The sequence below is a fragment of the Gopherus evgoodei genome, chromosome 1 (assembly GCF_007399415.2).
Source record: "Gopherus evgoodei ecotype Sinaloan lineage chromosome 1, rGopEvg1_v1.p, whole genome shotgun sequence".
NCBI lineage: Eukaryota > Metazoa > Chordata > Testudines > Testudinidae > Gopherus > Gopherus evgoodei.
In genome coordinates this window covers 92,956,840-92,977,531 of record NC_044322.1, presented here as the reverse complement: position 1 = coordinate 92,977,531, position 20,692 = coordinate 92,956,840, and the positions used below count along the sequence as shown (strand labels likewise).

Below are 20,692 nucleotides of genomic sequence, written 5' to 3'. Positions count from 1 at the left end.
ATGAATTGTGATTTGTACATACCATGAACTGTCCCATGTAATAGCTACCATTCATAGTGGGGGTCAAAGTGGTCATCAGAGTAGGAAACCATGAGAGGAAAGAAGATTGTGAAGGAATTTGGGTGGCTGAAATTAGGTGGGGATGTATGAAGTTATTTAATCATGTGTGTTGCCTGTAATCACAGTAGAGCTGATCTTTAGAACCTATGTATAAGTAATCATCATTATATCTTAAAAGATACAGTTCTTCTTTAAATAATATTTGTAATCTAAAACCAAGACAAACTGAAGAGAAAGAAACATACTAAGAAAATAACTGGGTTTTTTGGTCTGAATTTACCAACTGTCAATCAGACTTTTGTAATGCAAGCAATCATCAATGGAATATGCATTTTTACATGTAAGAAACAACAGAAGAAAAGTTGAGCATAACAGGTGTCCAGGAAAGGGTATCCTATGGAATAACTGATTCCTTCCAAGACAGAATCTGTTTGTTTTTTGAATCAACTTGTGCACTTGCTTCAATTTCCTAGGGACTCTATTCAGCTACAGTTATTATGCAGCTTATGAAAATGCATAAAGCTCACATGAGGATATGGAACATATTCTATATACTGTCAACCTGTGCAGCAAAAAAACAGTCAGCATATAAATGTGTATTTTTGTGTCGATTTCATAGGCTGTCCCAGGAAAAGCTGAGAAAGAGGAAAATACCATCATCATTATCATCATCATCATCATCATAAATATTTTTCACTGCTATAGGATCTATCTGAAGATATCAGAGCCCTTTAGAAACCTTACTCACTTAACCCTCATAAAACCACATGTTCCAATCTCACTGACTCCCATGCCACATGCAATAGGTTTTCTTTCTATTCTCTGTGCTGTAAAAGCATCCACAAATCTGCTTAGGCACTTCACTGCCACTTCTACTGCTTTAGTGATATAGTGGTTTAGCCAGTGTCTGAATGAGACATATTGACACATTACTTTAACCCATGCAAAGTCAGAATAGATAGCAATTTATGATCAACCAATACACTTAATCACATTCTGTGGGGCAGATTCTTAAAGGAATTCAGGTACCTAAAGTTGCAGATCAGTGCCTAGTGAAAATCCCACTAGGTGCCTATATAACTTTAAAAATCTGGCCATTGTGTACCTTCACTTATACAAGCACATTCATTAAAAGTGGACCAGATACCTTTTTAACTGCTAGAGTTCAAAATTCTGCATAACTGCTCCAAACCCTGCATTGTTTTAGGTGTTACTGGTTTTATAAGGTGTTTAAGGAAAACATAGAATTTTTGAGGCAAGACCTGGCAACCAAGTAAATGAGGAACTTATTCACATATATTTGGTTTAAATAGGTATTAATTTGTAACTCTACGTACATATTTGTTTATTGATTTAGCTTCTTTCCCACCTCTCCAAATCTTTCCATTCTTTTTTTAAATGCAGTGAATTTGCTGACATGCTGAAAGTCTGAAAGCCAGTCAGATAAATGTACACTTTGAAATGGAAAATGAATACATTGTTTGTCTTTTCTTTAAGAATAATAAATCTAAGGTTGATAATATAAATGTCATAATTTTTTTTGTATGATACACATAGAATGTTCTGAAATAGATAAATACAATTTGTGATTGCCTGTACTATCATAAGAAAGAAACTTAATATGCTAAATGTATTAAAAGATGTTGCTATGGAAAGGGAATAGGGCCAAATTCAGCTCTCAGGTTCACTCTTACCATCCATTGACTTCAGTAGGGTTTCATAAATGTAAATGAAAGCAGAATTTCATCTAAGCCCATATTACTAGTCCTTTCAGTGTTATGAAAATACAGTTTAAACATTAAAAATAATGTTTTACCAATGCATAGCTGTCTTTTGCAATGTACTCTTTAAGGTGTGATTGTTCTCTGAAACAGGATTTTGTAAAAAACGGCTTCTATGGGTCCCATATGTTCTCTCTTCCCAATTTCCTCATCACGTATGTTCTATTACTAAATAAAAAAATACTTTTTTGTGTCAGTGCCAGGCATGCAAACTCTATATTGGATCTGAAAGTCAAGCTGGGCTCTTTTTGGCTCATGCATCGCAATATGAAGAGTCTGTAATTGGAATTATGTTAATAAAGTGTAGAAGATTTGCAAGTAAGATTAGACCCCAGCTCCTTGTTCCAGAGCTACATTGCCTCTCTCTAGTCGTAGTATAATATAAGTAGTAAAAAACTTTCTTTTTTTACTGTTTTCAGCAGATATGACTCTGAACACACAGAGCAGGATCTGCTGAGTAAAAATATATTTTTACATAGTTATTTTAAAGTAAAACTTCATTTTAAAAATAAAACAAGGAAACCATCTAACACTCAAGAGTTGTTTCTTCTACTTCTTAATCTATACTTATAAAGATGTGCTGTGGAACTGTTAACATTAATTTTGGCATAGTCAGAAAAAAGGAGAATTATATATTTATCGCTACCTGTTATGTGGCTGCAGTTATGATTCATCTTTTATTAGGTGGCATTTGCAAAACACCAACACTGCCTGTTTCCTAAAGAAGTATATGCATCTCAACCTACTTCAGAGACTATACTCAGGAAAGATGAGTATACTTATTAATGTGCTAGGAAAACATTGTTGCATGAGAAATAGTGCATTTTAAATTTTTCTTTCAAATGGCAACTCCATTTAAAGGTGATTTTTTATAAAAAGTTCAAGAAAAATAGCTGAACTTTACTAAGTAAAGGTGTCAGACATTTTGGAAAATGTGCCCATCTATTTAATCTTTGTTGTTATAGACTAACGTGAAACAAATAAGTAATGCATTTTCCCGTATCCCCTCTTCTTGTCTAAAAATGGCTGCTCTATAAACCTGTCTTTCACACCTACTGCTCACCAACTTCTCACTTTTAGTGAGACACTTCAGTATACACCGTCTAATGGTCTTGATGCCCAGTGCTATAATAATATACGGATTGTCTACCTACAGGTGTTTTTAGCATCCTTAGTTTAAACCTCACAGGTTACAAAATACAAAAAGATTATTTTAAAAAATCCACTCTGCAAAACCACGAGATATAATTAGGGCTTAGTTTAGCATGATTTAGAAAAGGGCTGGATGTATACATGAACAATGGGTAAAATGTTCACAACTTCCTAAGGGCCCAAACTACTTGAAAATGGGTTTCTGAGGTGTTCTTGAAAATTATACCTGCTCCAGTCACAGTAGTAAGGATTAAAAGAGCAGCAACCACCACAGTTTGGAAAGGAAAAAGTGCTTCCGGAAATAAGTCAATTTCTAACTAATGGATATTAGTAGAAATCTTTCCCTATGGAGGGGTTATTTCTGAACTGCCTACTCTCGAGTTTCTTTCAGTTTCCTCTGAAGCATCTGGTACTAGCCACTCTTAGAGACAGCATGCTGGACTAGATGGAACAATAGGCAAACTAAATGTACACATAGGCTGGTATGCCTACTAATGACTTCTATCTGGGCGTTCAGCTGCTTTTAGCAATGTTGAGGTGGGTTTTTTTTAAACGCAGTTTCTGTTTACCTGTATGTTACACATTTAAAAACAACAAATATTTCTATATCCTAATTTATATTAGTCTAATATAAAATTTATTTTTACAGATTAGGAAGACTTCTAAGTACAGTATGTGCGTACAGTTTTATATGTATATACATATTTGTAAAGGAAGGAAACAGCACAATATTTTTGAGGACATTCTGGATGCAATGGGATGTGAATCAGTCACAATCAAGATAATCAAATATGAACATGTAATTAGTGACTAGTAACTGAACTATACAATACACATTCAGTACTATACAACACTCCAGATTCCATCACCTCCATATGGCACGAGAATTTGCTGTTATCTCTGGCCAATATGTAATCACATGTACATATACACCCACAAGCATCGCATAATATCTAATTTTCCTGAAGTATTAAAAGAAACCCCTCGTAAATTAGTTTTATCTGTTTACAATATATTTTTTGTCAGCATAACTGTGCAAGTGATAGATTTTGGGGGGCAAACAAATGTTTTGTTCTACCAAAAACAAAATATTTCATTTTGATTTTGAATTTTTAAAAAAAATAAAGGAAATTTCAAAACAAGTAGTCAGTCTGAATAAAAAAATCTAAATGTTTTGTTTTGCAAAGGGGAAAATGAAATATTGACTTTTTTGACATTTGTTTGTTTTTAGACACGAACAATTCACCAAAACTAACATAAATTTGCAAAATGTTTCAGGGTTGTATAATCTACATTTTTCACAGAAAATAGTTTAGACTTAAAATTTCACTCATTTATTCATGAGATGTACAAATTCTAGTTTTTAAGTCTTATGCGGGCATTTTTCTGTAAACAGAAAGGAGACAGGATTTTCAAGTACAAAAATGCTGAGAAATTAAATTGGGTTTCTCTTTTTTTAATAGTAGTTCAGAGTTCAGCAATGCTATTATATCTGTAACATAATACTCTAAAAAGAAATATGATTTTGCTTAATTATACAGGTGTTAAAAAAACCTAGGAAATATATTACACAAGCAAACAATTTTGTCAATACATAGACCTAGGATCAGGCTACCATAAATATTGCTACGTTTAATCTTTTATTCCAGGCTTGTGAGGAGGAACAAACAGACTGAAATGAGATGCTTATATCAAGACAGAGCTGCACATTTACCAAAGACTGAAAAGTAATGTTACCACACTAATCAACGTAAATGTCATATAAGCAGCCATTCCTGTAGATCCTGCTCCAGTTGTGTCTAAAGTGCTGCCACCATCTGTTTGATGGATTTGCTTTACGTCACTGAGGTTTGTCTTGTCTGGCATCCCTGCTGAGACAAATAAGAAAATACAGGATGATGCATGCTTTCCCACTACTGGCAACATGATACAGCTAGGACAAATTTAAATATACAGAGCACACAGACTGTCACAGTTTGGTTTCTAATTCTTTTTGTTACTGCCAAAGAAATGGATGGGAAGGGTTCTGCGACCTGCTTTGTGCAGAAGGTCAGACTAGATGATCATATTGGTCCCTTCTGACCCTAAAGTCTATGAGTCTATAAATTCAAAACTCTTCATAATTGAATCTAGAAACACATGCCACTCTATATTGCAGTTTACCCTTGGAAGTAATTCACAGCCCTACCAGTACTGGACAGAGCAGTTATTGTAGAATTATAACTAAGCAAATATTCACAGACTGAAGTGAATAGTTTGTGAGTGCCAAGAGTACCCAGAAATCAACTACTCATATCTTAAATTTGAAAGAAGATGGAGATAATTTTATTAGAACTTTCAGGAATGTGAATCCAAAATTTAGATGAAATGAAGGTGTAACTGATGGAGGATTTTAGGGCCTCCGTTTTGGCATAGAGAAAGGTGGACTTCACAACATAAAGTCACGTTCTAAGACAAACTGTAAACAAGGAAGACCCTTATTCAGCTCCTGGTTGAATGTTTCTGAACTTTAGAAACATATATAAGACATTTTTTTCCACCCTGCCAGAATATGAAACAAGGATATTACAGTCATCCATTACACCTCCAGTACCTGGTTCAATAATCATAAGTAGAAGAGTCTGGAGACACATTCAGCCATAACAGCATTGTCATTTGCTTTCCATTTTGTGTGCACACTTCTGGACTAACTGTCTTATCCTATATAATAACCCGTGGCATGCCACTATCAATCAAAATTAACAAGTCTAAATTCAATGTTATGACATGCAACACATATTGACATTGTAATTACACTGAGACCGAAAAAGACTTCATATAAAGCAAAGTCAATATTTATGTAATTATGTCAATACATATATAATTCAGAAGGTAAGCTCTATTGCACTGGAACAGAGGCATTATAAGGAAGCTTAGCTCTACTGATCTGACGTATTGATTCTACAATCTGAGTTCCTGCATTATTATTCATTGTTTAGGACTTCTTTCACCCTTCTGCGTCATTAGCAACGATGAATAAACTCACGATTCCATTACATTTTTAGGGGCTATGATGGAGTATGAATATTTTAGTCATGGTTTTATTCTTCTTGTTAAGCTATAGTTTAACCAGAAACTGGAGCAGCTCTCTGCTACTTCCTTATTTTTCAGGCTAACTACTTTTTATTTTAGTGCTAAAAATACTCCTTTTCTCCTACATGTAGCTTGAAAAGTGCCCTTTGTGATTTTACTGTACATACTAAAATCTCCTTCCTGTAGCTTTGAAAAAATGTGTTAAAGGAAGGGTAGGTGAAAGCAAATCATGTTGTCTCTAAAACCTGCAAGAATGTGTTTGTCTTCTTTGCTGTTGCACTCAGACAGGAGAATGGACTGCTATTTTGTATGGATTTATCAATCTATTGTGATTGCCTGGAATTTGTGAAAACTAGCTCCATGAGTACAGTGCAACTTGGAAAACAAGGAAAAACAGTAACAATAGGGAGCAGGGGGTGAGGGGAAGTAAGTCCTCCTGATCATTCTCAATGTGTAGTCTCCCTGGGAAAAGATCAATAACTAAGTACTTCACTGAATCAGGGTTTAATGGATCACCAAACAGGGTGAATCAAGACATTTTTCCTTAGGGGTGTGGGAGATAGAAGTAGAAAGCAGATAGTCTTGGTCACTTGTCCAGCTCTTCAGTGAAGATTTTCTTCATTTGAAAGCTTTGCTTCTACAGACTGTGCTACTTCATAGTGAATTCATTGGGTCAAATTTGGCTTTCAGCTACACCTGTGCAACTCCATTAAAGTCAACAAGGTTGCATGGCTATAACAGAGATACATTTGACCCAGTGGATATATAAGAGAGTCTACCGCAGGGGTGTCAAATTTCCAGCCTCTAAGATAAATCCAGCCCACGTGATGCATTTGTCTAGCGCACATGAGATATTTATATAGTGCACAATCTCATTTTAACACTAAGGTAACAATATAGCACTGTCAGGGGACAAGTGCACCCCCATTTTCCCTTTAGGTGCCCGGAAATGGTGTTATAGCTCTCTGGCTAAGTCCACTTGACCATCATTAACCTCAGGGTGGTATAGCCTAGTGACCAGAGTTAATCAGGCTGCCCTGTCTGATGGCCAAGTCAATTGGGCTGCCCTCTGTTGCAGGGCCATGTGGCCTGATGGCCAGAAGCAATATAGCTGCCTCCTCTCACAAGGCTGTGTAGCCTAATTCCTTCTCTACAACCGGTTTCCCATTACAAGCCACATGCATCAGCTCGGAATTGGAATACCACCAAATCCTCTTTTGCATCTCTCTTGGTTAGCTATTGAACATCCTCAGTGTTTGCCCTTGTCTTTCTTTTAATGGATCTGTGCATCAGTTCTCAATCCACTACAAAGGGGTGAGCTCTTGTTTTTCTATTAATCAGGATGCATTGTTTAGTTTCCTCCTACTGACAGTAGGGGTATCTGAATATTGGCCACGGAGAAGTGAGTTCTGTTAACATCCAACACATTTTTATGATGCCCGGGGGTGAAATCCACTCCCAACAGTGCTAGAAATATTGGTGACCACAGCAAATGTCGATTTACTATGAAGACACCTCAAGTTCAGAGGGAGCTAGATTTTTCCTGCTGTCTGCAGTAGGTGATGATTCTACTCCAATTCAACTCCTGTAATACACATTTTATTCCCTCTCAGCACCGGGTGTTTAAAGTAAATCAGATTTACTTCAGATCCTTAGTTCAATAGCATTGTGGTTTTCTAGCCACCGATGTCTCCAGACACATATTAATGGGTATCTGGGGAGCTCTACACGGAGGCCATTCTAATAGTTGCTGATGGTAGCCCTACTACATCAGCAATTTCTAGTTTCCCTTGATGGACCTTTCCTCTGCTTGGGCAATGCCATCTCTATTGGCTTGTGCCTCTGTATCGCCTGCCAAATATCATCTGGCCTGAGGTCCACTCAGGAAAGTCTCTTTGGTCCCATGGGACACCTGTGAAAAACTGCACTTGGGCCTCCTCCAATTTTTTAGCCACTTCACTAGCAATCATTTCTTCAAGTGTTGTGTATATGGTATAAAGGAGTCATTATGAGGCTGGGAATTAATAGCTGATTCCTTTAAGGAAACACCAATTTCTTCTTCCACATTTTGAACTCTGCATCTAATCTGGTCCATAGATTTGTCCAGGAAGTTATGCTTATGGTCTTACCAAATTCATAGTCCACTTGGTAAATTTCACAGTCATGGAATTTAAAAAATAATATATTTCATGATTTCAGCTATTTATATCTGAAATTTCACAGCGCTGTAATTGTAGGGGTCCTGACCCAAAAAGCAGTTGTGGAGGGGTCACAGGGTTATGGGAGAGGGTAGTTGTGGTGGTACTGCTACCTTTACTTCTGCACTGCTGCTGGCTACAGCGCTGCCTTCAGAGCTGGGCAGCTGGAGATTAGTGGCTGCTGGCAGAGATCCTGTGCAGAAATAAGGATGACATAGTATGGTATTGCCACCCTTCTGCACTGCTGCCTGCAGAGCTGCATCCTGGGTCCTCAGTCAGCAGCCGCCACTCTCCGGCCACCCAGCTCTGACGGCAGTGGTGCAGAAGTAAGGGTGGAATGGTATGGTATTGCCACCCTTATTTCTGCACTGCTGGTGGTGAGGGGGGCACTTCCTTCAGAGTTGGGCGCCCAGCCAACAGCCGCTGCTCTCCACCTGTCCAGCTCTGAAGGTAGTGCAGAAGTAAGGGTGGCAATACCGTGACTCCCCCTAAAATAACCTTGTGACCTTCCTGGAACTCCCTTTTGGGTCAGGACCCCCCAATTTGAGAAACACTGGTCTCACCTTGTGAAATCTGTATAGTGTAGGGTAATATCACACAAAAGACCAGATTTCACAGAACGAGACCAGATTTCATGGTTTGTGAAGTTTTTTTTCTGGCCATGAATTTGGCAGGGCCCTAGTTATGATCCTTCACCAGCAGGTTATGAAGTTCTCCTGCTAAACCATTTATAAGCTGACTTTTTACACAGGAGTCTCTCAGAACTTTCCACTGGACAGAGGCCCCTCTCTTCATTGCCAGGTCCAGATTCAGCACAGCAGGTTCTGCTTTCCCAGCGCCATCTACCGTTGAAGGTGGTACAGGGAAAAGCCCTATTGAACTGTCTCCTCAATGCAAATAACTATTCAAGGGTTTCTCTCCCCCTCATCCTGGCTTGCCATTCCTTCTGGTATTTCAAAAAGGCCAATCCCCCATCAAAGCAGTCATGCAAGTATCTATAAGAATCATAATCTGCATTGGGAAACTTCTCATATAAGGTTTGGGCAACCCCATCCAAGTATCAGATCATGCATTCACAGACAGCAAGTCGTTAAAGTCTGTCAAGTGTTCATAGATTCCAGTCTCATTTGCATAGCTGGTGCATTTGTTCTCAGGCAAAGGTGCTTTTGCCATCTTGAAGCCACAGCCACCGATTGTAATATTCACTTATAGAATCACAAATTTATTGAACCAACGCCACTACAAACAGGCACAACTGAACTTCCTGATAACCCCAGCAGATCAGATCAACATAACTACGTACAATACAACACTATCTTAACACTCAGATAGGGACACAGCACCATCAACTGGTGGAGGTGCTGTCTACAGTTATCGTTATGCTATGAGCAATGTCTGGTTTAATGTCAATATCACGCAAAAGCCAGTGTTTTAATGGAAAGCCAGATAAAGCTCAGCAATGTAACTGAAATATTGGGTTTGTTCCAGTTTAAAGCCAAACCTGTGAGGCAGCGATAGAAGGCGAACCCCTGGGATCCAAAAGTAAATACAATGTCTGCACAAACCCCACAAAGCAAACCTTCCAAGCATCACACATGTCTGCAATCGCCACCATCTGTGAAAACCAGCTAGAGGCTGAAGTGGAAAAATATTTTTCTAATTTGTTTTAGTAATAATTAACTAACCAAAGCATGTCAAAAAGCACTGTGGTACATATTACAGCAAAGTGTGTGTGTGTCAATACGGTACAGTAGCTTTAAAAGTTTCTATCATCTCCAGCCTCTTTTCAAAGGTTTTGTCCGTGTGTGTATTTAGGGTGTGTGAAAGCTGACAGGACTGACAGCTCTGAAGGCTGAACTGTTCTATTTATCCACAGAACAGGTGCAGCAGCAGGGTAACAACAATCAGTAACATGCCTTAACCATGACCTGGAAGGGCCAACCTTAGTGACACTTTACGTGGTCATTGAATCCTGAGCCTCTCTGCTGAGATTGCCAACAGCACTGCAGTCAGCACCAATGGCTTTTCTGCTATTACTTGCCTCCAGGAAAATGGACTGAGACCACCAAATTCATTTTAAATAGACCTCTCAGCAATAACAACTTTGTTGGCCATTGGCCTGGGAAAGTTTGGAGTTGAGCAAGCTTCATCCCCACTTTCATAGCAATATCTACACTCCTACCTCAGATCACTTCACACACCCCACTGTCTGCTGTATGCTGAATCACACACTTTGGAGGTCAGGAGATTCTTCAAGTTATAATGAAGTTGTCAGGTGTTTTTCCATGCATTATTTGGGAGAATCCAGTTAGCTTTGAGGAGGAAGAAAAGGAACTCTCCTGGTGTGCAGTGCCCTCCCTGCCACATGCTAGAACAGTGGTTCTCAAACTGTGGATCAGGACTCCAATGTGGGTCATGACCCCGTTTGAATGGGGTCGCCAGAGCTGGTGCTATACTTGCTGGGGCCCAGAGCCAAATATGAAGCCCAAGCCCCACTGCACTAGACTGATGTCATGGTATAATTCCCCACTCTGAACCTTAGTGTCCAAAAGATGGGGTACCAGCATGAATTCCTCTAAGCTCAATCACCAGCTTAGAACCTGTAGCGCTGCCACCAACCAGGAATTCCAGTGCCTGGTACACTCTGATCCCCCCAAAACCTTCCCTGGGGACCCCCAAGACCCAGACTCTCTGGATCTTAACACAAGGAAAGTAAATCCTTTCCCTCACCGTTGCCTCTCCCAGACTTCCCCTCCCTGGGTTACCCTGGAAGATCACTGTGATTCAAACTCCTTGAATCTTGAAACAGAGAGGACAATTCACCTTCCCCCCTCCTTCTCTCTTCCCCTCCCAGATTCTCCCTGAGAGAGACAGTAATCCTAACACAGAGAGAATTTAGCCTCTCTCTCCCCCTTCCCTCCTTTCTCCCCACCAATTCCCTGGTGAATCCAGACCCAGTCCCCTGGGGTCTCACCAGAATAAAAAAACAATTAGGTTCTTAAACAAGAAAAGCTTTTAATTAAAGAAAAAAAACAGTAAAGTTATCTTTGTAAATTTAAGATGGAATATGTACAGGGTCTTTCAGCTATAGACACTGGGAATACCCTCCCAGTCTAAGTATACAAGTACAAATTAGAATCTTCTCAGCAAAATACCGATTTGAACTCCTTTCAGCCAAAAACACATTTGAACTCCTTCCAACCAAATACATATTTGCAAATAAAGAAAACAAACATAAGCATAACTCGCTTTATCTAACTAGTACTTACTATTTGGAATCTATAAGAACCTGTATCAAGGAGATTGGAGAGAAACCTGGTTGCACGTCTGGTCCCTCTGAGCCCCCAGAGTGAACAACAACCAAAATCTAACAGCAGACACACAAAACTTCCCTCCCTCAAGATTTGAATGTATCCTGTCCTCTGGTCAGGTGACAGTCAGGCTTACTGAACTTGTTAACCCTTTACAGTCAAAGAGATATAAAGTACTTCTGTGCTATTAACTTTTCTTATCTGTTTATGACTACTGAAGCCCAAGGACTTCAGCCCATGGTGGTGGGGCTCAGGGTTACAGCCCCCCCCCCCCTTGGGGCTGAAGCTTTTGGGCTTCAGCTTTGACCCCCCTTCCCCAGTCTGAAGCAGTGGGCCTTGGGATTCCGCTTTGCCCTCCCCTCTGCCCAGGACAATGAGGCTTGGGCTTTGGCTTTGATCCCCCTGCTAGGGTGGGGAGATTCAGGAGGGCCTACGGTTCAGTGTATATAGTAATCTTTGTTGTCAGAAGGGGGTCGTGGTACAATGAAGTTTGAGAACCTCTGTACTAGAACATTCAAATTATGCCTCAGACAGCACATATGTTTTATGTGAGTCTCAAATATTAATTATTATTAAAAATAATTATATCATTGTTTACTGTTTTTGTTAAATTCCAGCCGTGTGCATGGTACTTCCCAAGTCAGAAATAAAGACAGTTCCTGCCCATATAAAGTGCCTTTTTTAAGAAGGAATTTTTAAATAAGAGGGGCTGCATGCCTTTGAAATGGAAAATCTTATAGGATGTGGCTCTTGCAAGATGTCACTCTTATATAGGGTCCTAGCTGAAACTCATTGCAGTCATTTAATACATATACATATAAACTAGAGAGCATACTTTTGTTTTGTACAGTTTGTGGAGTGTGAAGAAAAGTGCCAGTTATTGTAGAAATGTGCCAGGATTTGGAAGGACAATCATGATGAAACTTCTAATGAGACTGGGAGAATTCAAGAGGTTTGGATAGGGGATTTATGATTGTGCTGCAGGAAGATTATTTTAGATGAAGCTATGATTGTGGTACTTGGGACTGAAGAGTTGTCTGGAAATAGGAGGATGAATAGTACGAGGAAATAGAAAATCAACTTGTTCAAGGCTTCTGAAAGTCTGCAGGTGAATGGGGAACAATGAGAATGTGGGGAGTAGAATATAGACATAAGGACACAGCTCTTAATGGATCAGGAGAATTTAGAGGCAAGGCAAGCAGGAGAGTGATAGGATAGAGGTTCTGAGGAGTACAGAGGGGTGATGTCTGTCATAACAGAGGGCTCAGGAAAATATAGGTGGTGGTACTGCTAAGAGTTTCTCAACTATATCCAGGGAACATAGAAGTGGTTAATACCAGCTATATTTTTTCCAAGGAGCATATCTAACTTCAAGGAGTCTGAGTCATTTTTCCCCCTAAAGGGCAAGTCTAACTTTAGGAAATATGATTCTTATGTTTTTATAATATTATTATATTTATCAGTAATGAGTTCTGAGTAAAACTTTACACAGTACGAAAAACTGGAGAAAATTATGATAATTAATCAATTAGGGTCATACCATGTCTTTGCTGCTTTTAGGCATAAATGAGTTGAGAGTACCACAAAACACCAAACAATGGCCAAAATTTTACCAGACAGTGAAGATTAGAGATAATAGAGCTCTTCCTTCAACCCCAACCCCATGGAGTCCTTCCATGTCAAGATCATGTGACTGAGCCTCAGTGGGTAATGAAGACTCAGCTGGCGGGATGGTGCATGGCTGCGCCTGTGTAACCTACTTGACAAACCACTAATTCCTATAGGCCCTTGTCAGGATTCCTCCTCCACTCTGAACTTTAGGGTACAGATGTGGGGACCCACATGAAAGACTCCCTAAGCTTATTTACCAGCTCAGGTTAACAGTAAACTGCCACCACCAAGTGTGTTCCAAATCTTGGGAAAGAGCCACTTGGAACTCTACCTTCCCACAAATATTTCCCAAGACCCTAACCTCCACTTTCCTGGGCATATTTGAGACTAATTCCTCCCTACCCCCCCAAGTCCTTACATCCTTTTTCCTGGGTACGCTTGAGAGTATACACTCACCAATTAGTCCTGGTGAACACAGATCCAAAACCCTTGGTTCTTAAAACAATGAAAAATCAATCCGGTTCTTAAAAGAAGAATTTTATTAAAAGAAAAGGTAAAGTTCATCTTTGTAAAATCAGGATGGAAATAACTTTACAGGGTAATCAGATTCAAAGAGCCCAGAGGTTCAAAGTTACAGCAAATAGAGGTAAACCCTCTAGCAAAAGGAACATTTACGAGTTGAGAAAACGAAGATAAAACTAAAACGCCTTGCCTACCTGTTACTTACAAGTTTGAAATATGAGAGACTTGTGCAGAAAACAACTGAGGAAAGTTGGCAGTTTTTCAAAGGGACACTATTAAGGGCCCAAAAGCAAGTTATTCCGATGGTTAGGAAAGATAGAAAATGTGGCAAAAGACCACCTTGGCTTCACCACGAGATCTTGCGTGACCTACAAAATAAAAAGGCGTCATATAAAAAATGGAAACTAGGTCAGATTACAAAGGATGAATATAGGCAAATAACACAGGAATGCAGAGGCAAGATTAGAAAAGCAAAGGCACAAAATGAACTCAAACTAGCTATGGGAATAAAGGGAAACAAGAAGACTTTTTATCAATACATTAGAAGCAAGAGGAAGACCAAGGACAGGGTAGGCCCACTGCTCAATGAGGAGGGGGAAACAGTAACGGGAGACTTGGAAATGGCAGAGATGCTTAATGACTTCTTTGTTTCAGTCTTCACTGAGAAGTCTGAAGGAATGTCTAGTATAGTGAATGCTTACGGGAAGAGGGTAGGTTTAGAAGAGAAAATAAAAAAAGAGCAAGTAAAAAATCACTTAGAAAAGTTATATGCCTGCAAGTCACCAGGGCCTGATGAAATGCATCCTAGAATACTCAAGGAGTTAATAGAAGAGGTATCTGAGCCTCTAGCTATTATCTTTGGGAAATCATGGGAGACGGGGGAGATTCCAGAAGACTGGAAGGGGGCAAATATAATGCCCATCTATAAAAAGGGAAATAAAAACAACCCAGGAAACTACAGACCAGTTAGTTTAACTTCTGTGCCAGGGAAGATAATGGAGCAGGTAATCAAAGAAATCATCTGCAAACACTTGGAAGGTGGTAAAGTGATAGGGAATAGCCAGCATGGAATTGTAAAGAACAAATCGTGTCAAACTAATCTGATAGCGTTCTTTGATAGGATAACGAGCCTTGTGGATAAGGGAGAAGCGGTGGATGTGATATACCTAGACTTTAGTAAGGCATTTGATACAGTCTCGCATGATATTCTTATAGATAAACTAGGAAAGTACAATTTAGATGGGGCTACTATAAGGTGGGTGCATAACTGGCTGGATAACCGTACTCAGAGAGTAGTTGTTAATGGCTCCCAATCCTGCTGGAAAGGTATAACAAGTGGGGTTCCGCAGGGGTCTGTTTTGGGACCGGTTCTGTTCAATATCTTCATCAACGATTTAGATGTTGGCATAGAAAGTACGCTTATTAAGTTTGCAGACGATACCAAACTGGGAGGGATTGCAACTGCTTTGGAGGACAGGGTCAAAATTCAAACTGATCTGGACAAATTGGAGAAATGGTCTGAGGTAAACAGGATGAAGTTCAATAAAGATAAATGCAAAGTGCTCCACCTAGGAAGGAACAATCAGTTTCACACATACAGAAGAGACTGTCTAGGAAAGAGTATGGCAGAAAGAGATCTAGGGGTCATAGTAGACCACAAGCTTAATATGAGTCAACAGTGTGATACTGTTGCAAAAAAAGCAAACGTGATTCTGGGATGCATTAACAGGTGTGTTGTAAACAAGACACGAGAAGTCATTTTTCCGCTTTACTCTGCGCTGGTTAGGCCTCAACTGGAGTATTGTGTCCAGTTCTGGGCACCGCATTTCAAGAAAGATGTGGAGAAATTGGAGAGGGTCCAGAGAAGAGCAACAAGAATGATTAAAGGTCTTGAGAACATGACCTATGAAAGAAGGCTGAAGGAATTGGGTTTGTTTAGTTTGGAAAAGAGAAGACTGAGAGGGGACATGATAGCAGTTTTCAGGTATCTAAAAGGGTGTCATCAGGAGGAGGGAGAAAACTTGTTCACCTTAGCCTCCAATGATAGAACAAGAAGCAATGGGTTTAAACTGCAGCAAGGGAGATTTAGGTTGGACATTAGGAAAAAGTTCCCAACTGTCAGGGTAGTTAAACACTGGAATAGATTGCCTAGGGAAGTTGTGGAATCTCCATCTCTGGAGATATTTAAGAGTAGGTTAGATAAATGTCTATTAGAGATGGTCTAGACAGTATTTGGTCCTGCCATGAGGGCAGGGGACTGGACTCGATGACCTCTCGAGGTCCCTTCCAGTCCTAGAGTCTATGAGTCTATGAGAAAGATTTGGAGAACATGGATTGATGTCTGGTCCCTCTTACTGCCAAGAGCAACCACCACCAAAAACAAAGAGCACAAACAAAAGCCTTCCCCACCCCTGCCAAGATTTGAAAGTATCTTGTCCTCTTATTGGTCCTTTTGGTCAGGTGTCAGCCAGGTTACCTGAGCTTCATAACCCTTTACAGGTCAAAGGATTTTGGTGCCTCTGGCCAAGAGGGATTTTATAGCATTATATACAGGAGGGTTGTTACCCTTCCCTTTATAGTTATGACAGCCCTGCTCCACACTTGTAAGTGTTAGGGAGTAGCCCTAGTAGGGAAATATAGGTAACATGACTCTTGAGAGATAGGAGCAGATACAGCCCAGTGTGTCTCTGCTGTACCCCCTTTCAGAGGGGTGACAGCAGGTATATTGCCCTGCATATCTGAATTCTGGGAAGCAATGTGCTTCCTTGAGACACAGTACAATCTGTAGAGTCAAATGAAGCAGAACAACAGTGCATGAGCCCCTATGTGGATCAGCATCTGTCTCCAAGGCACAATTGGGCCTTTACTAAAAGGTACTGTAACATGAAGATAACTTAGGTGCCATTGTTTACTGTATTTAAACCAAGATATACAACACATTTCTTTGTGATTTTGTGATAAATGGCTTTCGAAGAAGTGAGGGCTGAATAGTGACGTAACAGATGTCTGTGCTGAGAACGGAGAAATTAACCTAGTATACAGTGTGACCTTGGTTTACTTTGTTTAGTTTTCAGTTAATGAAGGATAAATTAAGTAGATAATCTTTAGAGCCTAAAGAATTGTCAAAAACATTTTCACAAGAACCTTTGGGGACTTTTAGGTCTTAATATTGAAGAAAAATCAATTATCCAGCATTGCCCATGGGTTTCCTCATCTGAGTTATAAATCAGTTTAGTCAACTTAATTTCCTACTACTTTCAACTCATTGTTTCTTCACTGAAGCTGTTTTAGCTAAGATGATACATAATGAAAGAAAGTTCAATAAAAAAGAAAAAAGATATTAGGGAAAATATTTATTATGAATTATTTGGTAGGCATGAGACTTTTTCATCATGGGATCTATTGTCTCTATAAGCATATATAATTGCCATCTCTGTCATTAGAAACTGATACTAAAATTCTTTACTGAAAAATGTTTTTAATCCATGTTCCCTGATGTCATTCTTTGAATGTTAAAATCTAAAATCTCATCTTGAGGTACACTGGAGAAACAAACAGCTTGGAAGAAAAATATATAAGGGAAGATAGATTCATGGTCTTGTCTGCTGTGGCAGCATCTATCTATTCCAGTATCCTGACTCTCATAGTGACTGGTACCAGATACTTCAGAGGAAGCTGAAAGAAAACCCATAGTGGAGAATTTGGAATACCCAGCCCACTGGAAGTTTTCTCCCAAACTTTGCCATTCAGACATTAGTTTATGACCCCATGATTGAGGATATATATTTCCTATCTTTAAAAAATAAAGAATTGTCAATGTTTTCATTATGCTCATAAATGCCTAATAATGTCACTCCAGCCTCTGTTCAACAAGAAAACAAACAAACAAAAAAGTTTTAAATAAGAAGCAATATCAAATTGAAACTCAACTGATTTCTTCCCAGTCTCATGAACTCATTTTTTCACTACGTAGGCTGAGTAGTCTTAGAAAATACCTATTTAAAAAAACCTAAAAGAATGTTCATAACATTGACAATGATCTCATATTTTACAAAATAACGTTTCAGCAACTTCTCTACACCTTTTATATGTGCTATTTGGTGCCAGAAATGCTGAGCTTGACTGTAATTATTTTGCCATAGAGAGTATTATGCAAATATTAATGCATATGAAAATATTAATTTAAAGGACTGAACATGACAGCTCCTACAGCTTGAGCTAAAACTCTGTATCTGGGGGCTATAACAACTCATGAGCTCTGTGTATTGGGCACTGAGGGTGACCTGTAACACACACACACAAATACACACCCTGGGTTACCCAAACAGTCTGCCCATTACAGACTTAAGTGAGCCCATAGTCAGTTCACATATAGGCAGCAATACCATTCAATATAGTTGTCATAAACAGATAGTTAAGGGTTAATAGAACAGGAGTACTTCATGTCTCTTTTGACTGTAAAGTGTTAACACGTTCAGTGAGCCGGCTGTCACCTGACCTGAGGACCAATCAGGGGACAAGATACTTTCAAATCTTGAGGGAGGGAAGTTTTTGTGTGTGCTATTAGTGTTTGGTTGTTGTTCTCTCTGGGTTCTGAGAGTGACCAGACGTGCAACCAGGTTTCTCTCCAATCTCTTGGATACAGTCTCTCATATGTCCAGAATAGTGAGTACTAGGTAGATAAGGCGAGTTAGGCTTATGTTTGTTTTCTTATTTGCAAATGTGTATTTGGCTGGAAGGAGTTCAAATTTGTATTTTGCTGAAAGGATTTTAATTTGTACTTGTATACTTAGGCTAGGAGGTCTAGCTGTCTATAGCTGAAGGACCCTGTAACATATTCCATCTTAAATTTACAAAGATAATTTTTACTGTTTTTTTCTTTCTTTAATTAAAAGCTTTTCTTGTTTTAGAACCTGATTGTTTTTTTATTCTGGTGAGACCCCAGGGGACTGGGTCTGGATTCACCAGGGAATTGGTGGGGAGAAAGGAGGGAAGGGGGAGAGAAAGGTTAATTTTCTCTCTCTGTTAAGATTACTTTCTCTCTCAGGGAGAGTCTGGGAGGGGGAGAGAGAAGGAGGGGGGAAGAAGAATTTTCCTCTCTGTTTTAAGATTCAAGGAGTTTGAATCACAGTAATCTGCCAGGGTAACCCAGGGAGGAGAAGTCTGGGAGAGGCAACGGTGAGGGAAAGGGTTTACTTTCCTTGTGTTAAGATCCAGAGGGACTGGGTCTTGGGGGTCCCCGGGCAAAGTTTTTGCGGGGGGGACCAGAGTGTACCAGGCACTGGAATTCCTGGTTGGTGGCAGAGCTACAAGTATTAAGCTGGTAATTGAGCTTAGAGGAATTCATGCTGGTACCCCATCTTTTGGACACTAAGGTTCAGAGTGGGGAATTATATCATGACAATAGTTTATAACCAGCAGGCCAGGCAATTAAAAATCAAAGTCAAGTCCCTACTGCCAACATAACCACCCTCATATTTATGTCTTGTTTACAAATGCCAGAGTAAAAAGATGAGCTTGCAGTATATCTTGAAGATCATTAGATATGGGCTATTGCAGATCCAGGTAAGGGAGCGAATTCAAAAGAATACCCCACTGGAGAGGTCTCCCAAAAAGCACCACCAAAGAATCAACAACGGCCTCCCACCCAAAGAGGGGTAGGTCCGCAAAAATACACAGTTCAGCTACATTTTATGGGACTAAAATAAAAGAAAAAGAGGGATGGGAGTGAGAAGGGAATGCCACCTGGACTCAGTGGAAGCCCACTGCACCAAGAAAGTCAAAGGTGTCAATTGACACTGCCTAGTGGAACTCTGCATGGATATATAAGGCAAAAGAAAATGGTTCAACAGTCAGTAAGAGCCAAACCCATGGCTAAGCTTAGTTTCCAGACTGACAGAAGTCAATAATAGTGGAGTCAACTGAATACAGGGAGAATTGCCTCACCAAAAACCTAATTCAAACAAAGGAGTGTTGCACTTTGTTGTGAGATCTGTGGCCATTCAGAGGTGGTCATCAGCAAGTTTCACAGCTGTGGAAAAACTATTCACGAATCTCATGACATTTGATTTTAACAATTGATCTGTGTCTGACAGATCAATTATTCTAGTGTAACACAACTACTGTGGGCTGCCACAGAGAAGAGGTACTTCAGGTAACCTGTGCTAATCCTGTGGAGGTCCTTGAATAGTGGGACCAAAACAGAGAATTTGATTCTGTATTCCCACATGGAGGCAATGCAGAGAATGGAGCACTGATGTAATGTTGGTGGCCTATGTCACTGAATATGTGTGCTGCTCCATTCAGGCCCAAACAGAGATTGTCCAGGGCTGGCAGCTTCATTCCTAGATATAATGAATTTCAGGAATCAAGCTTAGAGGTCACAAATTAATGGATCATGGCTGCTGGATCAGAGTCCAATAGGATGGGACACACTCTTCTAGCCAGTAGTAGAAAAAGGGCATTTTTACCAGTTGTAGGTTTCCTCAACGGACTTGCACTGTAGGGAAAACATTAGAGTACAGATGCAGTGATAATTTTTTTCAAAGAGCTTCCCTGTCCCTTCCAACATAACCTCCTTATCTTTTCTGGGATTTCTGGTGCTCCAGAGTTGTTAAATTCTATTGGGCAAATTGAGTCACAGAATTTAGAAATAGATTTTTTTCTCACAGAGCATTCTCCAGTGCTTTATACAGTCTTGTCTTAAGAAACAGAGCTTTCACCAATTTCCCTTGGGGAAACTATTCCACAGCCATTATAATGTAGCACTCCTTAGTGTGAAGATCCTTAGTGTGATAAGGGTAAGATTTACTTAGGGACAATTTTGTTTGCTGAACTGTTGTCAGTTTTTGTTCTCTGCTTCTGCAGTAATATAAATGATTGGCCATGGAGAATACCATTCTGCACTAAAATTGTTGCTGAATAAACTTTCTGAGAATATAGTTTGTACTTTTCAGAAGGAAATAACTTAGTCTTATTTAAAATC

General features: G+C 39.6%; 1 protein-coding gene across 1 annotated transcript in view; it reads right to left on the bottom strand.

The window, feature by feature from the left end:
• Positions 1–4,157: 4,157 nt before the first annotated feature.
• GPC5 (glypican 5) overlaps positions 4,158–20,692 on the bottom strand; it is a 1,044,547-nt gene continuing 1,028,012 nt past the window's right edge. Inside the window, exon 8 of the mRNA XM_030567347.1 lies at positions 4,158–4,861. Within this exon, the coding sequence (XP_030423207.1) occupies positions 4,704–4,861 (158 nt within the window). The 3' untranslated portion in view covers positions 4,158–4,703. The remainder of the gene's footprint in view (positions 4,862–20,692) is intronic.